The 22873-nt window shown below is 38.0% G+C and overlaps 1 protein-coding gene across 1 annotated transcript in view; it reads right to left on the bottom strand.

Moving 5' to 3' along the window:
- The window catches only part of plxna3 (plexin A3), a 181298-nt gene that overhangs the window by 76925 nt on the left and 81500 nt on the right, over window positions 1-22873 (bottom strand). The window contains 3 exon segments of the mRNA XM_073816195.1: window positions 7841-7940; window positions 11295-11451; window positions 11718-11841. Of these exon segments, the coding sequence (XP_073672296.1) occupies window positions 7841-7940; window positions 11295-11451; window positions 11718-11841 (381 nt within the window).

Raw genomic sequence — 22873 nt, 5'->3', positions numbered from 1 at the left:
CTAATCACATCTTTCTCTCCAGAGGCACGCTTTAAATCGCCTTCAGAGAGCACTCAACAGTCTAGGCACACCAGACCCGAAGGTGAACCGCTCGCTATAATCGCTTTCATTCTCTTGCGACGCCCGAAGGAGGAGAAAAGAACGTCTGGTGGTCACGTTTGAAACATCTGAGACGTTGGCCGTGAGTCTTTGCAGACTTCCTGGTCGGTACTAAATTATACAGGCCACTTTTCATCTCAGTGGTTATCTGTTAAAACGGTGTTGCAGTGAATCTTACCAAACTTGTCGAAGTAACGCCAGTGTCATATTGAGAATTTAAGAAAAATAAAAATACAATAATGAGTGTTACCAATTTTTTACTATCCTTTTAAAGTCATTTTTCAAGGCCTTATTTTCTTTTTAAAATGCTTTCTTATTTCTTTTGACTTTGTACAAAAACACAATCTTTTCTTGACTATATGTGAGATTTACCTCCAGAAGCACTGTATAGATTATCATGGGTCATTTGATACACATTAATGCGGTTTCTTTGCTGTATGGATGCATTTTAACTCGGTTAGAAGGCGGCATTAAATCTAATATTACAGCTGGTGAGGCATGCAGCGTGGGTGCGCTTTTTAATGCGCTGCGAGGTAAAGATGCAAACTAGATCTGGTGAGGGAGGCCGCAGTCTCCATGGCCGCCGAAACGTGCTGTAAATACTGCAAACGGACCTGCAAGTCTTGCCTGAAATATGCAATATGCTGTGTCAGGAGTTTAAGGCCCATCAATTCACTCGCTTTAATTTGAGCGTGGGCTGAAAACACAGCACGGCCAAATGGTGACACTCTGATGAAGTGAGGGTTTTAACATCGCTGGCTGGATGAGAAGGAAGGACCGGAGAGTTCAGCATCAAATCATGAGTTTGTGTATGAGTGAAGAGAGTTACGGTCGATTTCTTAAAGGAACGGTTTATCAAAAAATGAAAATTAATTTATTATCAATTCATAACACTTGTGTTGTTACAAAAATCTGAATTGACAGAATTTAAACCGTTTCCTGGCTGCTATTCAGCATTTAATTAAAGTTATATGGGTTTGGAACAACATGAGGAAATAATGACTAAGATTTATATTTATGCATTTAGCAGACGCTTTTATCCAAAGCAGTGCAGTCAATCTAGGGCTGCAAGAGATATCGAAATTAGCAAAATACAGCAAATGTTCACATCACAATACACATATGACAACGGTTTGCAAAAAAATATGAAAAAAAAATTATGCTTTTCCCCCCTAGAAAGAATGTAAAACATGTAAGTTGGTTAAAGGATTACTCACTCCCATGTCCTCCAAGTTCTTTGTCTTTCTTTGTTCAGTCGAGAAGAAATTAAGTTTTTTTTGAGGAAAACATTCCAGGATTTTTCTCCATTTAGTGAACTTTAGTGGACCTCAACAGTTTACAGTTTCAATGCAACTTCAAAGGACTCTACACGATCCCAACCGAGGCATAAGGGTCTTATCTATCGAAACCATATTTTTTCAACAAATAAATAAAAAATACACAACTTATCAACGTGCACTAGCCGTGATGCGCCAGAGTGACCTTACATATTAAATGACCACCACGAAAGGTCATGCATGACGTATGCGAAACTACTGCTCCCGTGTTTACAAGTGTGGAGAAAGAGGAGCGTTTACATGTTGTTGTATGTGGAATGATAGTAATTAATGTCTTTGTGTCAATTTATTGTCTAAAATGGTCCACAAGTGTGTGTTTCACATATGTAACACATGACATTTCCATCTGATCATGTAATATGTAAGGTCGTGGTGGCACGTCGCATGGCTAGTGCAACATGAGAAGTTGTGGTTAAAATTTTTTTTGGGGGGGCAAAGATGTCTCGTTTCACTTAAGGGTGTGCGATTAACTGTTAGATGAGATAAACCGGCAGAAATTTGTCAACCGGTAAAAATTTTGGACTGTCGTCTCTATCAAGGTTACACGCCCATGTCACATTGCTGTGCGCATGGTCACAAAAGCGTAAAATTTTTACATTTATTTAAGCACCACAGTTTTGAAACAAGTGATTTTAAGCCATTGAAACACAATCAACAGTGCTAAATGCACGCACTGTTTTTGTGTGAGAGAAGCGCGCAAGTTGCGCATCTGCTGCTTATTAAGATTTTTGCTGCTTTATTGCCCTTAAATACCTATATGCATCAAAATTCCCATCTTTGCCAGTATCCTCATAAACACAACCATTTAGATCTTAAGAGAAAGAAAACAGCTGAAAGAGAAAACGTATGTGTAACGGTAGATTGGATCCAGACTTTGGTCTTTAAAAAGAAGTTGCCTAATTTTGCTCCTGTCTGTCACTCATGTTTTTGTGAAAATCTCTCACTGCTCTTGACAAAATCACTTTTCTAACTTTAATAAGATGTACATTATTATTTATTATCATTCTTTCCTCACTGACTGTTTATCTTCAGTAAGCTTGAGCTTTGTTTGTTTTTATCTTCTTTTTTATGCTTTTTAAGTTTTTTGTGAGAATTATGAAACTTCTATGGCATTAAATATTTTAATAACATAAAAACCTTATTAAAAGATAAAAAAAACTCTCTACCATGATGCATATCTTATCATCATATAAAATGAATCCTATTGTGATATAAAATTGTGGTCATATCGCCCACCCCTAGTTTCACTAGATAAGACCCTTGTGCCTCAGTTGGGATCGTTTAGACCCGTTGTGGTCCATTGAAGTCCACTATATGGAGAAAAATCCTGGAATATTTTCCTACAAAATAAAAAAAATATTCTCGACTGAATAAAGAAAAACAAACATCTTGGATGATGGCGGTGAGTAAATTATTTGGATTTTTTATGAAAGTGGAGTAATCCTTTAAATAACTTAAATATATTTTATTATTTTTCAGACTGTTTTTACAAAACTTAAAGCATTAAAGTATCGCACCGTTTAGCAAGCGGCTGCATATCGAATTGTCTTCAATATCATGCAGCTCTAATTTATTGGGATTGAAGCCATAACTTTTTGTGCGGCTAACATAATGCTCCACCTAATGAGCTATGTGAACACCATTTTTGGGTAAACTATTCATTTATTTTACATACCTGGACTTTCTGTTAATGATTTATTTGTGAAGGTTATTCCAAAAAGTTTCTTTCATAAGCATTGAAGCAGATGCTTTTATTTAAAGCGGAAATAAAAAATGTCTCAACAACCTTTCATCAAAACTACAGCTGAAACTCTAAATCCCTGTGATTCTAACTCCAAGATCAACTATTCCCCTTTGAAACCCACCCAACCCGTAATAAAAAGCCAGAGAGCACACAGCTGTCTTTTGATAAGCCCTTGCTGGGAATCGGAGACTGGGCTGATATCTAGGTTGAGTATTAAAACACAAAACAATGTCACATGTTTAATGAATGATCAGATTCGGGGCCAGAACCGACTGGTACACAAACATCCCCGTAAACAGATGCACGAGAAGATGAAACAGAATACGTTTGTGTTCCGACGGTTTATATAAGCCATTTCATAACAAATATCCTTAAATGCACCACGACTTTCCAAAAGATGTTGCAAGCCGCAAAAAAACCTTGCCTTCGTTCTCAGATCTCCAGCTTTGTTTCACAGGTGGCCATTATCCCACAGGGAAACATGAGGTTGAGAGGGGGTCGGGAGGATGGGGGTTCTTCAGGCCAAAGAATTATGGGAAATGAAGATGGAAGCACTGTGAGTGCTGCTCACCGGCTGAACCAGAGGCAAAAACAATTGCAGGGCTAAACATTCCCACAGGGCTTTTGTGGTAACAGGAAATCTGGCACAAGTTCCCGGTTGCACTGGCAAGGTAGCAGGCCTCGCTCGGATGCAGGTTGCCATGGCAACTGCTGAGCCTGGCTCGGTGCATCAGCACGGGCCCTTGTACTAACACACACACACAGGCAGGAGAGCAGATTGTCGAGTGTGTGCGAATGAGCTTGTGTCGTGCGAACTGTGTATTACGACAGCCAATGAGGCGATCAAATTTTCCAAAACCTTTCGTGAATACGCATCACAGAGGTGCAAACTGTTTATTTCGCTTTGTTTTTTTCCCAATTATCGCCGTATTTCTGCCCTGTTTGCTTTGTTTGGCTTCTTTTGATAAACTAATTCACATTTCCCTCCTGCTCTGATGCAAATCACGGCCGAAATTGGTCTGAAAAACAAAGGAGGTGCTAACAATGCGCGATTGTGCTCGCTGACTGGATTAAGTGATGTAAAGCGGCCCGGCTCAATGGGGGAGTGGCCGAGGGTAATAAACAAGGGGGTTCCTGGCCCCGGGGACGAGAAGACTTGTCTTCACTCATTACATTGACTCAACAGTGATTGAAGTGCAAATGACCACATATATATATAGAGAGAGAGAGAGTAAAGTAAGAACGGGCAAATCCTGCACTGTAATCACGGTTTATAAATGACTAACAAAAATATAAGTCTGACCATTGGTTTATTAAATATTAGTGGTGCAAAAGGTTGTAGGTTTGATTCATGGGGAACACAAATAATGATAAAATGCATACTTTGAAATGCGAATTAAGTTGTTTGGGATAAATGCATCTGCCAAAGGCATAATGTAAAATGAAAATAAATATTACAGAAACAGAAGCTCGTAATTGTTTGTGTAGCTCAGTGTAAAAAATTTGCTGTAATTATGCAGCTGGTTGCCAGTAACTTACTGTAAAAGATAAAGACTGAAAATGTTTCATGTTCATTTAACTTTGAACAAACTGTTTCCAGTAAATAACATAAATGTAAAATAACACATATGGATAAAATATTTAGCTCTGCTTATATTTAGTTGGATATTTAGTTGCTTAGGATAAATGCATAAATGTAAATGTAACGTAGAGGATTGCATTAGCAGTGTAAAGACCATGTGTTCGATTCCTCGGGAACACACACATACTGAAAATGTTTAGCTTGAATGCACTGTAAGTCACTTTAAAGTGTCTGCCAAATTCATAAATGATTAATAAATAAAATATACTTCCACTAACTACCTATTTTACTTTCAGAAATACATAAAATCTAATAAAGCTTTCTGTACTGACACATATCTCTGATATATTTGTCTTAAAGAGCAGTGTATTAGATAAAATATTATTGCTATTGTCTATTCATAAACTATAACTGATTACTGTACTCAGAGCCAAAGGGATTGGGCTTTACAATAAGGTTGTATTAGTTAGCATTAGTAAATGCATTAACTAACACGAACAGTACAGTTTTTCTGCATTCATTCAATCTTGTTAATATTAGTTAAAGGATTAGTCAATTTTCTTAAAAAAATCCAGATAATTTACTCACCACCATGAAATTATGTTTTTTGAGGAAAACATTGCAGGGTTTTTCTCATTTTAATGGACTTCAATGGACCCCAACACTTAATAGTTTTAATGCAGTTTAAAATTGCCGTTTCGAAGGACTCTAAACGATCCCAAACAAGGCATAAGGGTCTTATCTAGCGAAACGATTGTCATTTTTGACTATAAAAATAAAAATATGCACTTTAAAACCACAACTTCTCTTCTTCCTCCGGCTGTGTGACGACCCAGCGCGACCTCACCTAATTGCGTAATGACGTGGAAAGGTCACGTGTTACATATATGAAATGCACATTTGCGGAAAATTTTAAACAATAAACTGACACAAAGACATTAATTAGTATCATTACACAACGACGTCGAAACGGTCCTCTTTCTCCACACTTGTAAACACTGGGGCGTAGTTTCGATACGTCATCCGTGACCTCTTGACGTGATGACGTATTGCGTGAGGTCGCACTGGCGCGTCACAGGACCGGAGGAAGACGAAAAGTTGTAGTTTAAAAGTGCATATTTTTATTTTTCTTGCAAAAATTACAATCTTTTCACTAGATAAGACCCTTATAACGCGTTTGAGATTGTTTAGAGTCTTTTGAAACTGCAATTTCAAGCTGCATTAAAACTGTTAAGTGTTGGGGTCCATTAAAGTCCATTAAAATGAGAAAATTCCTGGAATGTTTTCCTCAAAAAACATATTTTTTTCTCGACTGAACAAAGAAAGACATCAACATTTTGGATGACATGGTGGTGATTAAATTATCTAATTGAGTAAATAAATTGACTAATCCTTTAATGTCAATGCAGTCATTTATGATCCATTAATTAAAGTTATTACACGGCTCTCTGGAATGCTTGATTCTGATTGGTCAGTTGAGACATTTGCAGGTTCGTTCTTTTCAAATAATAACCGCTCCAAAATAATAACGCATAGCCGGAACTACTTGCACGAGTAAAATCGCTCCGCGCCAATAAAGATCAATAAAGATTACTGTCTGTTTGGCGCCATCTTGTGACAAACACTCGACAACCACGACAAGACACAGAGAGCTTACTGAGACTGAACTTGACAAAATAGAGCATGACAGCTACGAAGCCACACAAAAAAATACAGAATAGGCATTAAAACTTCTCAAAGACTGGTTAAAGAGAAAAAAATGGAGACAGACAAGTATGAAGCAGAGGATCTTAATAAGGTATTACGATCATTGTATGCATCTGTGCAAAGTTTCGCGGAAGGATAAAAATGTTAATTTAAAACAAATATGCCAATAAAATGTTTCAAATTCATATTCATGTCCAGTTTTTTTTCTTCTGTGGCAAGTAGCCGTGTAATAAGCGGGATAATGTAGAGGCAGCCGGTAGTTATTGGGAAATAAGCCCCTTCAGTGTGATACAAGACCCTCCGCTTCGCGTCGGGTCCTGATCACACTGTCGGGGCTTATTTCCCAATAACTACCGGCTGCCTCTACATTATCCCTTACTTAACAGTTCAGTCACTTGATTTTATAAATGTATTAGTAAATTAACATGAACTAAGATAATAAATGCTGTAGAAGTATTGTTCATTTTCCATTTCTAATGCATTAACTAATTGTTAACAAATACAATCTTATTGTAAAGTGTTACCAGAGATTGCACAGATGAAGAACAAATATAACCTAAACTTCATTTGAGCTGTGATATTATCCAGCCACCTTACGACTGAACCAAACAGCAATTACACACAAACACATCTGGAGTAAATCCACTCATTTACTGAAACAGACAGAACTTTTATTACATAAAAACTGTCTGCAAGATGTTATCGAGTTTGTGTGGACAAAGTAATGATTAGTTAAACTGTTTTGGCCAGGACTTACAGATACTGTTGGGTTTTTACTGACAAATTTCTCAAATTTATCTGAATTTGATGCCAAACCTTAAAACCTTTGAAAAAACACAAACTTTTGCCAAAACATTTTGGTATTTGCATTTAAAAAAAGACATGCATGGAAGACGGATCACTTGGCAGCCATCGTTGTAAAAACAATAGTCTCAGTTGGAGCTTTTATGGATAGTATTTAAAAGGAAAGAAACATCAAAACATTTTTAATCAGCTATGAAGTGACATGATGGTATCATAAAAATGACATCGATTGAAGCTAAACACCTGCATTTTTCAGGCTTGTAACTTTATTTTTATAGCAAATACAGGAAAGGAAGCTGCGCTGATCCAACAACGACAGGGGATTTATAAAACTCAAACTTCTGGACTGACTTCTATCTGCTGGCTTGAGTTCTTGAATCTTCAATAAAATCATTATTAGTTGGCTAAAGTTAATAATTGTGCTGTTCTAAGACCAAAGAACTGCTGACAGGGGGAAAACGCTGACAAATCGGCTAAATGGAATTTGCAAAGGAATCTTTAAGGAACCACTTCAATCGAACCCTGTGAGAAGGCCACAAATACATTTTCACAGACCGTCATACTTACGATTGCAAGACGCTGCAGTTGTAGAAGATGAAATCGGTGGTGATGAATTTAAGACCCGTCTCTCTGGACTTCAGAGAGAGCTTCACGACCCGTTTATCGCCTGCGAGAGAAACGAAAAAGACCGTAATGAAGTGAAAGAAAGAGAAAATGCAAGAGAAACGAGATTAGCGTGATCAGGGCTGTTTGAACCCATCTCACTGATGCTGTAATGCAGGCAAGGCAGAGATTGTCCTCCTCTCCGCACATATACTCAGTAATGTTCATTTTTCCTAATATATTTGATTGCGAGACCATTTATCCACTTCTTCCATCTGCGAGAGAAATGCACTTACGTTTCAAACTCGGCAACCCTTTCGCGTTCCATAATGACTACATCTCTGCCCATCAAATTATACTTGTGGGCCTCACTTCACTATAATTGACATAATATTTCCATTTGTACATGCAATAATTGTTATTAATGGGAATACCGGGCTTCCAGAGTCTAAAAGTTACCATCGGTGTACTTGTATTCTTAGAGTACCTCAAAAAAAAGAGAGAAAAATCGTAACGGGAAATTAAAGTAGCTCCTAAAGCAGCAGGGACTCTGAAGATGAGATTTATGTAATTATCAGTCATCACGAAAGCACCAGGACAAAATTAGGAAAACAAATTGAATTAAAATTTATTTCCAAAGCGCAAATTGTTTCAAAGCAGCTTTACAGAGAACCGTTTTTTTTTTTAAAGGCTTCGGTTGAAGCAGACGGAGGGTTTAATTTGACTAATGAATATAGTGAGTGACGAAAATAAAGTCTATGAAAACTAAACTTAAAATGTGGATGAGAAAACTCAACAAGATCAAGTTAAGGTAGGGCAAAATTTTAACACACACTTTTGTTCACGTTAAATTAATTATGGCTTCTAATCGGAAGCTCTAAAGTCGAAAAACTGTTCACAGATGGAAAAATTCAAAGCAGATTGAAGACGAACATTGAGCAGCGAGAGCGAGACTCGGCAGGAGAAGCTCACTCCAGACTTAAGTTCTGTATAATGGTAGTTATATGACATTATGATGATAGAAGAACTCATTAGTGAAGACAGTTAGCAGTGAACCAAGACAGATACACTCAACTCTTTTCAAGTCTTTTGAAGTGAGATTCGATTCTGTCCAGAGACTAAAGAGCCTGAGAAAGAATCCTTCACCGTTTGGACCTCAGCGAGGCTAGACTGCTTATTTAATTTAATATGAATGAGGCTGTGAGAGATAGGCATACCATGTGTTAAAGGGGACATATCATGAAAATCTGACTTTTTCCATGTTTAAATGCTATAATTGGGTCTCCAGTGCTTCTATCAACCTAGAAAATGTGAAACAGATCAACCCAGAAACTTAGTTTTCTCTCAAAGCATGTGAAAAAATAGCTCATTGAAATTTGGCTCCCCTTGTGATGTCAGAAGGGGATCTAATTATAATAATAACTGCACTATCCAACCACAGCACTGCCATTTAGGGGGTGTGCACACCAAAACTTTTACGCCCGCTGCTGGCGCATGTTTTCAATTGTTTCCAATGGAAGCTCAGCGTTTTTCAAATATTCAATTTTGAGAGATTCAATTCAGAGATTCAATTTTGATTGAAAAGCTCCGCTCGTCAATGTCAATTCTCACAAGGCCGTCCAATCACATTGGAGGAGGGGCGGGACATTACCACAGCAACCAACAGGCTCACAGCTGAATAATCAGTGCTAACAAAGCGCTCATCAGAAAAAGCTGGCACTCAGCTGAAAAACAGCTGGCATTCGGTGTTCTCCAGGCGTTTTCAGACGCGTTTAAAAGTTTTGGTGTGCACAACCCCTTAGAGCAGAGATCAGCTCATTTGCATTTAAAAGGACACACCCAAAAACGGCACATTTTTGTTTAAATTGCTATTTGAGCAAAAATGTGCCGTTTTGGGGTGTGTCCTTTTAAATATAATACAATCTATATGGTATATTAAGCTAAAACTTTGAATATGGGAACAGCAAAGATTATTTTACATCTTAAAAAAGTCTTGTGAAATGTCCCCTTTAAATGCGTTGAATTATTGTGTCAATCGTTCAACTGTCCATCTGGTTTATCCAATCCCAACTTCAATGACTTACGTAAACACTTAAAGGTGCAGTGTGTAATTTTTAGAAGGATCTCTTGAAAGAAAGGGCAAAATAATATACAAAACTAAATTATCAGGAGTGTATAAAGACCTTTCATAATGAACCGTTATGTGTTTATTGCCTTAGGGGTTGTGTACACCAAAACTTTTACGCCCGCGGCCGGCGCATGTTTTCAATTGTTTCCAATGGAAGCTCGGCGTTTTTCAAATAAGCCAGCAGCTAGCGGGTTTTTTCCGCGCTGAAAACCGGCGCTCGGCGGTTTTTCCGCGCTCGGCGCTGAGCGTCGAGAGTTGAAAGAGATTCAACTTTGGGAGAAAAGCTCCGCTCGTCAATGTCAGTTCTCACACGGCCGCCCAATCACAGTGGAGGAGGGGCGGGACATTACCACAGCAACCAACTGGCTCACAGCTAAAGTATCACAGCTACCATAGCGCTCAGCTGAAGAAAGCTGGCACTCAGCTGAAAAACAGCTGGCATTCGGTGTTCTCCAGGCGTTTTCAGACGCGTTTAAAAGTTTTGGTGTGTCCAGCCCCTTAGAATGAGACGTTTTATCTACATACACAGAGGGTCCCCTTACATGGAAGCCGCCATTTTGTGCCGCCATGTTTCTACAGAAGACCTTAACGGACAAACTTTTTTACTAAGTTGTCTTCAACGATGACATGTTTGTCCGGTGGCGTCTGCCTTAGTTTCTCTTATGTGTTTCAAAAGCAAGAGGTGAGCAGTGGACTGAGCCGTTTGTTGCAATTCGCAACCTCACCACTAGATGCCGCTAAAAGAATTTACACACTGCACCTTTAAAAGTGATAATGTGTCGCTTTTTTAAGAATGTGTTTTGTCTTGAGACAAATTCTTATTAAAATCTTACTGAAGTCATTATTTCGATGACAGAAGACACTTCTGAGAGCAATAATATCTTAACCCAGGTTTTTTTTTAATTGGGGTCTCCCAGAAGGTTCTAAGGGGTCCCCAGAAAATTTCAAGAGAAAATAAAACAAAAATATTAAGTCTACTGATGTAGCCAATTGTTTAAGTTTGTAAACAACTTGCTGTCTTTATAATATCACACTTACTGTTTGTCTAACACAGTTTAAACATTCCTTTATACATAATATGGATATATGGAAATAAATTTTAGGAAAGGGCTCCCTCACTATCATAAAGTTCCTGTTCTTGCATTTATAAACCAAAATGATAAAAATCTTACATTATTCCTTATATTCTATATATGCCATAATACATGTCATTCAAAATACATCACATCAGAGAGATAAAATGCACTCGAAATCTCATTTCATGACTGTCATGCCTTTAAACTCTCTTACCATAACCCTGTGTGACAGATGGGACGTCCCGCAGAGACGGGGACATACAGAGGATATGTCCTTTGGCCAACACTTCACCTGGACTCTCCGTCAGCTCTTCAAACACACACGTGACACCCGTGGAGAGGTTCGGGACGTTCGCTACCTTCACACTCAGCTGAAGCACAAAACAAACACAAGCACACAGATGATTTTTGTGAGACGTGCTAGAAAATCTCATGATCAGACTTATGCAAAAAGCTATGTTTTAAGCGTTTTGTTGCACCGTTCAGTATTAAAACATTTAAGTCCCTTAATGCTCATATTCATTATCATACAAGATTTCTTTTCAATCAAAAGATTCATTGCACAGTTAAAGCAAGATGTGAGTGATCAAGAGCAGGGATTTTTATGCGTCCGGAGTGGGAAGTAAAAGCCATTCACCTGTGTCGAAGCCGAGGTTACGGACATGTTATTAGGAGTGACGGTGATATCGACACATTGTTCCAGTTCAGAGCTAAAGTGCAGAGGCTCCGCCCACTTCTTACACGCTTCCTTTCTGGAGCACCTAGGAATAAACAAACAAACAAACAAACGGATGAGTAAACAGAAAGATCCTGGCTCGACAATAGCTCACGGTTGGCAGTGCTCGGCTGATAAGAGGCGAAAGCGACATCCCATCTCCTTCAAGCTTCAGTGAGCAAGATTTTCCCTGTTCACTTCAACCAATGCATGCCAAAATACCCAGAATTCCCTTCAACAAATGCAGTTACATCTTCTGATGCTATCCATGCAGATATTTGGCCATGTCACTGATGATAAGTTTGGGTGGACACAACTGCTTTATGTCATTTACGCATGACTGTGACAAATTAATAAGAAGTGTTATAAAAAAATAGGAGCAAGATGCATCACAAACACAAGACAGGAAGACTTCAAACAATCACAAGTTAGAGTTAAAATGTCTCGGTTTACGTATGTAACCCTTGTTCCCTAAGAAGGGAACGAGACGCTGCATCTCCCTTGCCATACTTCCTGCATACCTGTAAGCCGTCTTCGACAATATTTCAGATAGTGAGGGCGTTTTTCAGGTCACCTTTTAGACTGACCGGTGACGTCATGCCCCATAATTTGTTGAATTTAATATACACATTCAGACGCACTCACACCTGAAGCAATCCTAAAAGCATCTTTATGGTGACACAGCGCGAGTTCCCTCGAAGGGGAACAAAGTTTTTAAAAAAAAGTATGTATTTATTTTTAGAGGTTAAATGATTTAAAGCTGTTTTTCAATGAGGCAACACTTACAATTAATTTTTTCTGAATATAATTTTTTTTTGTTTTGTATGTAATAATAAAAAACAATAGAATATAAATCAATGCATACCTTTTGTTGTTTTAATTCATTATCCAAAAATGATACAGTTCAAAACAATTACTGCATCATTTAAATTACACTTACTACAAACAATTTGATAAATTGTAGGGACACACTAATTATCCCAATTGTGGTGGGGACGAACATTATACAGTATTATGCCCCCATAATACCAGCTCCTAAGACCTGGTTTCTGGAGGAAAGGCTCCAGATATGAATACTGCTATTTAAAAACGTTAAAAGTTGCCCGTTGTTGAATTAAACCCGAAGCAGAGGATGCCTACCAAGCATCACTAATGCACGCAAAGCGTTATTCAGAACCCGACCCACGGTTGAACTAGATCATCTTTCATAACGACAGCAACTACATTTGCGCTCCCGGCCGTGACACGTATACATATTCCTTGTTATCGTCGCAGAGAGTAAATTTATATTTTGCGACGTCGGTCTTAAATGCGGCTATTGTTGATAACTGTTAGACGTGAATAGCACAGTATAAGCTGATGATGCGTAACGAGGTTCAGTAAATTAAATGCGGTTTAATTTTAAGGCCTCTCCGGAGAGCCTAATGAAAAACGTACACAGAAGAGAGATAGAACGAGCCTGTAAATGCACGAGCGGATTACATCAAACACCTCACGCCTCAAAATTGGGTACGTGCGGGCAAGCTAAATATTTGCCAAAAGCTCAGGCACCTAATTTATCATGATGTCTGCGACTGCATTATTTTCCATCAGTGACAGCGAGACGCTGCGTTTTTACCTTCAGCGCGCCCGTCTGTCTGTTAAATGAAGAAAGTTCAGTCGATACCCAAGGAGCCATTATTCACCACAGCAGTAATGATTTGTTTTGCCTTAATTATGCCCATATATCTAAAGGACAAAAAAAATGGAGCAGTCTTAATTAAACAGACAGAAAAAGACAAGATCTCTCTCGGTACATGCACCTTCAAGGACTCTCTGCCACCTTTTACACCATTGTTTTTCTCCCCTTTCCTCCGTTTGCGAAATGAGATTTTGTCCAATTAAACCGCTCTTGTCTTCTCGGTGAACTGGAACTAATGTGATTTATGATACGTTGCCACTAACCCAGGTAAGGTGGTCTTAACTACAGACTATGACGTAAACACACCGGTGACAACAATTCAACATCGCCGCGGCCCGGTGTCGGCCTGTTTCCGCTAAGGACGTATTGATTTAAGTCAACACAACACAGAATCTGGGACAGGAAGTCAACGAGGGCTGTAAATTGCCTGTGACAGGAAACATACAGAAGTGAAACAATGCTCAATGTAAGTACTCGAGACTCGCAGTACATTTCACAGAAACAATCTACCTGCCACAATAAGAAGGGAGTGTTGCTTAAGGCGTGCTGATAGTCTGTGGCTCATTCCTTACCAGGATCGGACCAATAAAATACACCCTACTGGGCTGTTAAAGAAGAGTTCAGACGAAAATTACAATTATGTCTCCATTTACATGCATCCAAACATGCATGGGATTTTTTTTAAACTACAGTATGTTAGAAACCGTATTAAAAAAAAACAAGAACACTTGACTGAAATGTTTTTCATGATTTTAAAAATTATTTTAATTTTAGGACAATAGTATAGAATGTTAATGTTAAAATATATATTTTATTTATTTTATTAGAAAACTAAAATAATATCAAATTTTTAAATGGATGACTTGGAGTGAATAATAAAAAAGCAGTCAATAGAGCCCAGAATAGAAATAAAGTTTTAAGAGCAACTCAGGGTGTAGCTGCATGAAGGGATATTTTACCCAAAAATGAAAATCCTGTCATCATTTACTCACCTTCAAACCTGTATTAATTTATTTGTTCTTCTCAATACAAAGGCAGATATTTGGAATCAAGCTGGAAACAGGAGCACCATTAACTTCCATAGTAGGAAAGATAAATACTATGGAAGTCAATGGTGCTCCAAAACAGTTTGAGTACAAACATGGCTCACAGGCCGCATTTACATTGCATGTTTGAAGTGACTCAATTACGACTGATATCAGATCGGATATAACCTACGGACGTGTAAGCAGGTATAAACGCATATATTTCGATATTCTCTGATCAGTTTCAGGCCTCATTCATATATGGAAAAAATCGGATACATGCATTCACGTCTGCAATGTAAGCGGACATGTTGTGTATCATTGGAAATGCGAAGCTGGCAAATGACATTAACTCAGTTGGATATCACCTGTGATCACATGACTCCTAGTAGTGCATTGGAGGACGTAATGTTGAAGTTTTATGTCTTCTACAGAAATAAAGCTCTGTAATCTGTTTTGTTTGTGCATTGCATATCGTGACTTTTTTCTTCCTTTTGTGGTTTAAGCTCTATCGGCTTAGTATGTCTACCTTGAATTGTTTTGTTAAGTGTTAAGGTTAAATGCTGATATCGGATACAAGCCGCTTATAAAAGATGATGTAAGCAGGTTGTAAAAAAAAAACGGATAAAGGCAACAAATCCGAATTAGGCATCAAGATTCGCAGTGTAAATATATTTCTTCGTGTTCATCAGAACAAATAAATTTATATAGCTCTGTAATAGCTTGATCATAGTTTTCATTTTTGGGTGAACTATCCCTTTAATAAATTAACCAGAGTACAACTTAGCTAATTCTAGGCAAAGGGAGATCACAATGAAGATGCTCAAATATGACAAAGTTTTGATGAGTTCTGGATGCTTGCGACAATTTTCCTGTAGTTACATTTGTGGGGTATCATGGTGTTTTTGAGTTTACTATTATTATAAATAAAATATGAAAATAATATAAATAAACAGAAATTCTAAACAGTAGTGTATAAACAAATATTTATACATAGATACATATTTTGAAGAAACTGCTGTTGCCCATACAATACAAACAGATAAAAAATACAATGACGTCAGATGAAAATGTGACGCTCCTAGCTATGTTTGAAAGATTCGCTCACAATGCAATGCTAACAGGAGTTAACTTACAGGTTGTGAGTCAAAGCGGGATGAATTATGATAATGTCGGTCTTTACTACATCACCAATCCCAGGAAGTAAACTGTTGGCTACAATCTGTGTGTTTGTTGTAGTCCAACAAAAAAAGATTATAGTTGGAAACGATAACTCGCCTTATCATTTACTTTGGGGTTTGTACCTTTTGCATATCATTAACATGAACTAATACACACTTACACACCAAAGGAAATGTAAAATCGTGAATCGTATAATAGGTGCTCTTTAAATCCGTTTATGGAAATGACTGAAATTCAAGTGAAATATGCATTTACTGTTAGAAAACTAAAGTTCAAAGATTTTTATAGGTAAAGAATGCAAAAGATTACTGTATTCCTTCACCTGGAGTTAGGTGTAGCACTATTGCATTAGCAGTGCATAAGGTTATGGGTTCGATCCCACACATACTGAAAAATGATATACCTTGAATCATGCATTGTAAGTCACTTGAAAACAAAGCGTCTGCCAAATGCATAATGTAAATGAGTCCGGCTTCCTTCAATTCAGTCTTTTACAACCCTTCTGCTCCCAGTCTCTACATCTGAACTAGGTTGTGGAGCAGTTACACAACTAAATCTGTGTAAAGGGACTCATTTCTGCCCAGATGAGAGCTCCACACTCACAGACTCAGCTTAGCCAGTCCAATTTCCAAGAAATCTATTAAGAGTCCATATTTGGTGTCCTTGTAAGAATAATTCCAGGACTGAATTCTCATCTCTTCTTTCCAGTTCAAGAAATATAGCTTTAAGGTCACACTGAACCTTGTGTAAATGATGAACTGGGGCAATGAAAAGAATAAAAACCTTGAAAAACTCCAGAGCTTTTTCATAATGGAGAACTCAGACAGTGGCGTTCAGATGCAATTGGGCGGACAGATTGTTGAAATTGAGTGAGGGGGTAAAAGACGGAGCCAGAAAATCGATGTTGTGCATTAATTGATATACGTAAAAGACCGAGTGCTCGGACAGTCTGGGTCAATTGTCTCTTTGACTTTGATTAGCGAAAGAAACAATAGAGGAACCATCCTCCTCCATCCACCTGTTTGAAAGAAAACTATTGACAAGACCACTGTTTTTCTTCAGAACGTCTGTCTGCTGCACGACCTTTACGGTTTTACAGACTTCAAGACTGTTTTTCTTCACTTTGGATGTCTTAACTTGGCTTTTTAACGCTCAGAAACACTGAACAGACACACAAAGTGTAGTTTGAACTTAACAAGCACCTCACATTTGAAACAAAATTATAATTCATGAATGTTCCAAAAAATTGCAAAATGTCATTCTAATATCCAACTGTGAATGACATTTCATATGTATTGCATATTGAAAGACTTTATAAACACATATATATGATAATGAATAAAAAGTTTATGTATCAAATAGATATAATGACTGCACAAGGAAAACATTCTTAGTATTTTTGTATTGTTTTCAGTAAAAATATCTAAAAATTCTTAAATTAAGATGCTTTTTCTTGATGAGAAAAGCAAGCAAAAAAAAAAAAAAAATCTGCCAATGGGGTAAGCCAAAAATCTTGAATATTTTTCTTAAACACTAAATTCAAGAAAAAAATGCTTACCCCATTGGCAGATTTTTTTGCTTGTTTTATGCACAAAATCACTTAAATTAGATTTTTTGGGTCTAAAAATTAGACTTATTTTCGTGGGTTGTTTTGCTCATCAAGAAAAAGCATCTTAATTTAAGCCTTTTTTTTTACTGAAAACAAGACAAAAATACTAAGATTTTTTTTTCTTGAAAATCATTTTTTGCAGTGTACACATTTGTTTTAGTTTTTGGTTCAAACACAATTGCAATGCATAATCTTTTCTTTACTTCAAAAAGTTAAGAAGCTTAACTGCTTGCTCATTTTACTTAATTTAGACAAGTTACTTAATTTACTTAATTCATTTGTGTTGGGACAACAATCAATCATTTTCGTTGACTAACAGAAACTATGCTGATGATTGAGTTCCCAGCATGCTTTGCCCTCATTACAAATGAAGACAGCGAATGTTAAATTAAGTACTAAACTGTGTTTTTAAGCAAGATGCAAGTTATGGGGACATTTTATTGTTGGTTATTCTGTAATATTAAAAGTCCCTTCTGTTATGTATATAAGTTTTTTGGGGGGGTTACCATAAAGTGGTTAAGTGTGAGTGTTTCATTTAGGTTCACGGATGAGCATGTTCATACCATTTTGGCATGCATGCCGCTTTACTTGATGAGTAAATCATGTGCAAATACTCATGCATCAAACTCACTGGTGCTTCCTGTTAGCATAATTTATTATAGTAAAAAATAAAGAAATATAATTTTTTTACAAATTGTCCAACAAATGCCAGTAAAGTTAGTTGGCTCAACACAAAAAATTTAACAAAATAAGATAAATAAATTCAATTATATGGATATAGGTGTAATACTTGTATTATGCTGTAGTCCCCTGCTTTCGAAAGTTACCAAGGGGACTATTTTCGGGGCAGTGCGTAATATCATTGCGACTCCTGCAGCGCCATCGAACGGCAGCAAAGTTCTTGATTATTACGCCAGAATAAGAGTATAGTCCTAGCCATATCAGCCTAAAAAAAATGCAACTTTTAATTTTCCGTCGCTCTTAGTACACGATGTAACTACAGAAGAGTCAAGTTTTAAAAAGAAAGAATATCGAAACTCTTTGGTTATGTTTGGTTATGTTTGAGATTATATGGATTTTGCTATGCTAAAAGTGATACCCCCAGACCCGGAAATCGGCTCAAGGATTCCAAAATGGAGCTGGAAAGTAAGCATATTTTCAAAAAAAAAAGTGGAGTGTCCCTTTAAGTTAAACCAACAAGCTATTTTTAATGCAAACCCAACATAGGAACCGTCAATATTTGACTTAATATGGACATTTTAAGGTCTGCATTATTTTAAGCTTCATGATAACATCTAATAAACATCATGCAAAAGTGCTAAATAATAAAGAAACTAAATATTAAATGTTCCAAAAATGTTAACATCTGCCCATTTCAGCAAAGTATTGCAGATGAGCAAACACTGAAAACGGCATCTTTCTTATGAAAATGCACACATCAATCATGTAGACATCTTGGCAACAGGTGTGCTATCCGTAGAAGCATCCAATTCACTGGCATAATTAACACAAGCCAAAGTCACCATTAGCATGCCGGTTCCAGTCAGTGAGTTCAACTGGTGAAAGCCGAGTCATAAAAAAAACAGAACCACGAATAAACATTAATGAACGGTCTGCTAACAAGCATTTATTGAAACCCATACGCTCGAATCCGCCTTAACAGACAGAGAAACCAAACTCCAGCATGTCGGATCCATCGCATCAGATAAAGAAATACGATTAGACCGACCGTAGCCGAACAATAACAGCCCCACTAAAGCTTTTAACCACAGTCCTTTTACCCAACACAGCACTACCTAATTTTCCAAAATCCACAGGAGCTCCTCTGCAGGAACAGTAATACAATACAAGCTTCACCAAATGGGGCTGATTTGGAAATCCATCTTCCAGCTTCGCCTCGTTGCCATGGACACAAACCATTTCCAGAGGTACACTTTCGCTTTTTTCTTTTGCCCCCACCCTCCCACCTGCTTCTTCCACTTGGACCCTCTTTCGTTCTCTTCCTTCGGCTCGGTCACGTCAGCGGCTGGAGGCTAAAGACCCTTCAGAGAGTTCAACACAAAGCCGAGACAAAAAAAGAGATGCGGGTCAGTGCTGCCCCCCTTAACCCTCCGTAGCCAAAAAGGAGTATGCAATTGGCAAGGGTTGTTCGTGAAAAGCTTTCCCTCATGCTCTGTGCCCTTCCCTAAAAAGAAAGCATGGCAAACAAAAATGTGGAAAATAAAAGGATTCATAAATAGAGGAGTACACGTGTGTTTTCCAAAATTGGGCCACACATTGTACACGCCTCACCGATGTCACCAATGCTTCCTAAAGCACTGACATAAATAATTGTATCAGCAGGCAGGATTTTGCTACAAAGAACGGGACTGGAAACAATTCGATAAAAAGCTTAATTTATGACGATAAGCAGGGTCAGGATGAAATATAACCCGAACATCTGCTTGACACAGATGCCGAACGGCTTTATATCACGGCAAAAACACAAGGCGCAGAACGGCATCACCGCGATAGGAGAAACTGAGATGTGTGTGTACGTGTCCAAATATAATTATTATTGAACAAGGTAACGTCTTGTCAACAAAGGAGCATAATAACCACTGAACAAAACCATGGGCGTGCCAGTTACTATTCTACATTATGTGTGCTGATAAGAAAATAATAGACAAAATACAACACAGGCTTGGTCTTAATTTATGAAGCTGTAAAAAAACAAACATAAAAGCCTGAAAGCATTTGATCCAGTAATTAAAAAGACATTGTTAAGATGGGAGAGATGTGCATCATTAAAATGCTTTTATTAAAATGACAAACAATGAAAAAAGGGAATAAAACATTCAAAATAGTGCACAATAAATTTTACACATTTAAAAATAAAAATGCAACTGGTGCAAAAGTTGTTTTTGTGTCTAACACTAAGTATTAAACAAGTGATGATCAGAGAGCAATTATATAATCTGTAACAATCTTGAAATTGTATGTGCTGTTTGAAGAGAAACAAATGCACAAAAAGAGCAAACCAGAGCAAAACATGGATGATGGTTAGCATACAAAGTACTTTACATTTCGAGCAATGCATTGTGGGATGGCTGGTTTATGTCTATTTCATTTCACCACTTCAAACTTTTCTTCAATAACACACAAAGCAGTAAAACAGTCTGTTTGAACTCATTCATCTGTAGACTTACACTATATCCAATTTCATTCTCACCAGAATTTTAACCTGATAATACTGCCTGTAATTGGAAACCACTAAGTGAGGCAAAAGTAATCAGAATAAAGCTTTATCGCCTTACAACAGGAAACAATTTCTGGAAAGGGAACTACAAAAGAAATTAAGTATTTCCTCAAAGAATTGATTCATGCATTTTAGTACACAAAGACTGACGTGTTTCTGAAAATGGGGGAAATTATTAAAAACGATTTAGAAATGTGCTCTACAAACCCTCCATTAAAAGCCATATGTGAGACTAAACATTATGATCCGACTCTCATCATATTATATGCTAAAACTATTTTACTTATATTGTTTTTTTTACTTATATTTGTTTTTTTTTAATGTTGTTGACAGATTTCTTTTTGGACAATCCTTCATTCATCTCCTACTGGCACTACAGTAACAAAAGAAATCAAATAAGAAATAAGTCAATGATTGTTTTTAAAGCCAGAAGTTTTATTTATGATATTAGGACATAAATCAGACAATGCACCAGCTATTTAATGTAATTCCCGCAGCTGTGGTCAAAAAAAAAAAAAAAACACGACCCAAAGTCTGAGACCAAGACAAGACCGAAGACAGTTGAGACCGAGACCATTTTTTTCTTGAGTAAAAGCAACACTCACATTTGCATTTTTTTTTGCAAATAAAGTAGTTTACTAAATAGCAAAAGTACATCCATGCAATTTCATTCAATCTGAAAGCTACAGTAGTTAGATTTAAAACTGTCTATTCAAAGCCAACACAAAGCAGTGGCCTTAATAATAAACAGCACTTTTTAATGTCTGTGAATGAGCGGCATTAATAGGTCACTTAGGATTGCTAAATTATTTTACATAGAAACCTCGCTCGTACGCCCTGCCATCTCTGAACCTGTAATTATGCTGCTAATGCAACAATGCACAAGCCATTTTTGTGTTCCATATTTTACTTTATTATATTAAAATAGGAGCTCATAAAAGGTGACTTTTGTACAGTTAAGCCCTGGGAGTTAAAAATTCACTATGTAATATGAACCCTCAAGTTGATACGCTCAAATACTCTGAGCTTTACTTTAATAAAACGGGCTGGGCGGACCATAACAGCGGAGTCACTTCTGTGCCGGTTTGTCTCAAGGTCGTCTTTTCACTGTCAAAGCAAACAGTTTCCATCAGCTCGCCGCCGGTCTCAACGGTCCGAATGACACAAAGCTGAACAGCAGACAGCATGTGACCGGCCTGCTCGCTGATGAATGTATCATCACACGTCTATACTCTCCCCGATCGCAGATTTTCACCTGTCATCTGAACCGGGATAAAAATAAACCAACACACGAACACACCCGCCCGTGCAACGAGTGACACAGTTAGGGTCGAAGCTCATGCACCCTCTTAAAAAAAAACTGTGGCGGGATCCCAGGTTCACACACGGTGAACACAATGGCCATTAAATTCGATGCTAAGCTTGATCTGTTGCTAATTGCGACGTGCAGCGGCTGTCACAAGGTCATGTAAAGTCTGGGGATATGCTATTAATATGCAAACAAATGTCATTTTCCAACGCGTGCGCGCTAATTATTCCATCTATCTCAGATTTACATCTAAATTAAAGATTTGTATCTGGCTGAAGGTATGGCGATGAGTTTTTTCTGACTCATAAAACTCAACAATGGTCTTTACAGCCGCACATGCATGCAGAACAAAGCTGTGCCATCATTTACTTCTGCATAACTTTATCTCAAACTATACGCCGCTGTCAAACCGTTCGGAAACGCTACGATTGTCGACTCTGGTTTCAATTTGTGTAACACGACGGAAACCAAAGCCACACGGTCCCTCTCGCCTTAAGACACTGATTTGTCTTTTCATCTGCGAAATCTGTACAGCTTTTTTATTTCTGTCAAATTCCCAAACTCGAACGAAGGCCGAGCGGCCGCCCCCCGATCCGCACACACACTTAAGTCAAAACCTTTTCCATTTCATTCCAGCAAACACTCCATAAATTAAGCAGCATGTTCTGCGATCACACATGTTCTTCCTCTCCGGCTCTGACTGAACACAGCCCACTCTCTATCGGGGTTTCTTCTAGAGTTCATCCATTATAGGAGAGAAACCAGCATTCTGATGACAGGCGATAGGCAACGCGGGGTGGCGGTAAGCCAGCAATAGCCAGACGCCTTCCTGTTTCCCCTGACGGCCGTCCCCGGCCCCCATGACCAGCTGCTGCCTGGGGATCAACCGGAGGAAAGAAACGAGAAGCAAACATGTGGGGAAAGCTGTCACCTGCCAAGTCCTGCATGAGGTAGTCGAAATGGCAGCCACTGGCGACGCAGCGTTTCGATTGGCTGGCTGGGCTCCAGAATTCTCAGAGGTGTCTTGAAAAGTT

The sequence above is a fragment of the Paramisgurnus dabryanus genome, chromosome 11 (assembly GCF_030506205.2).
Source record: "Paramisgurnus dabryanus chromosome 11, PD_genome_1.1, whole genome shotgun sequence".
Classification (NCBI taxonomy): Eukaryota; Metazoa; Chordata; class Actinopteri; order Cypriniformes; family Cobitidae; genus Paramisgurnus; species Paramisgurnus dabryanus.
The sequence above is the reverse complement of the archived record's forward strand: the minus strand, read 5'-3'. Positions and strand labels throughout refer to the sequence as shown.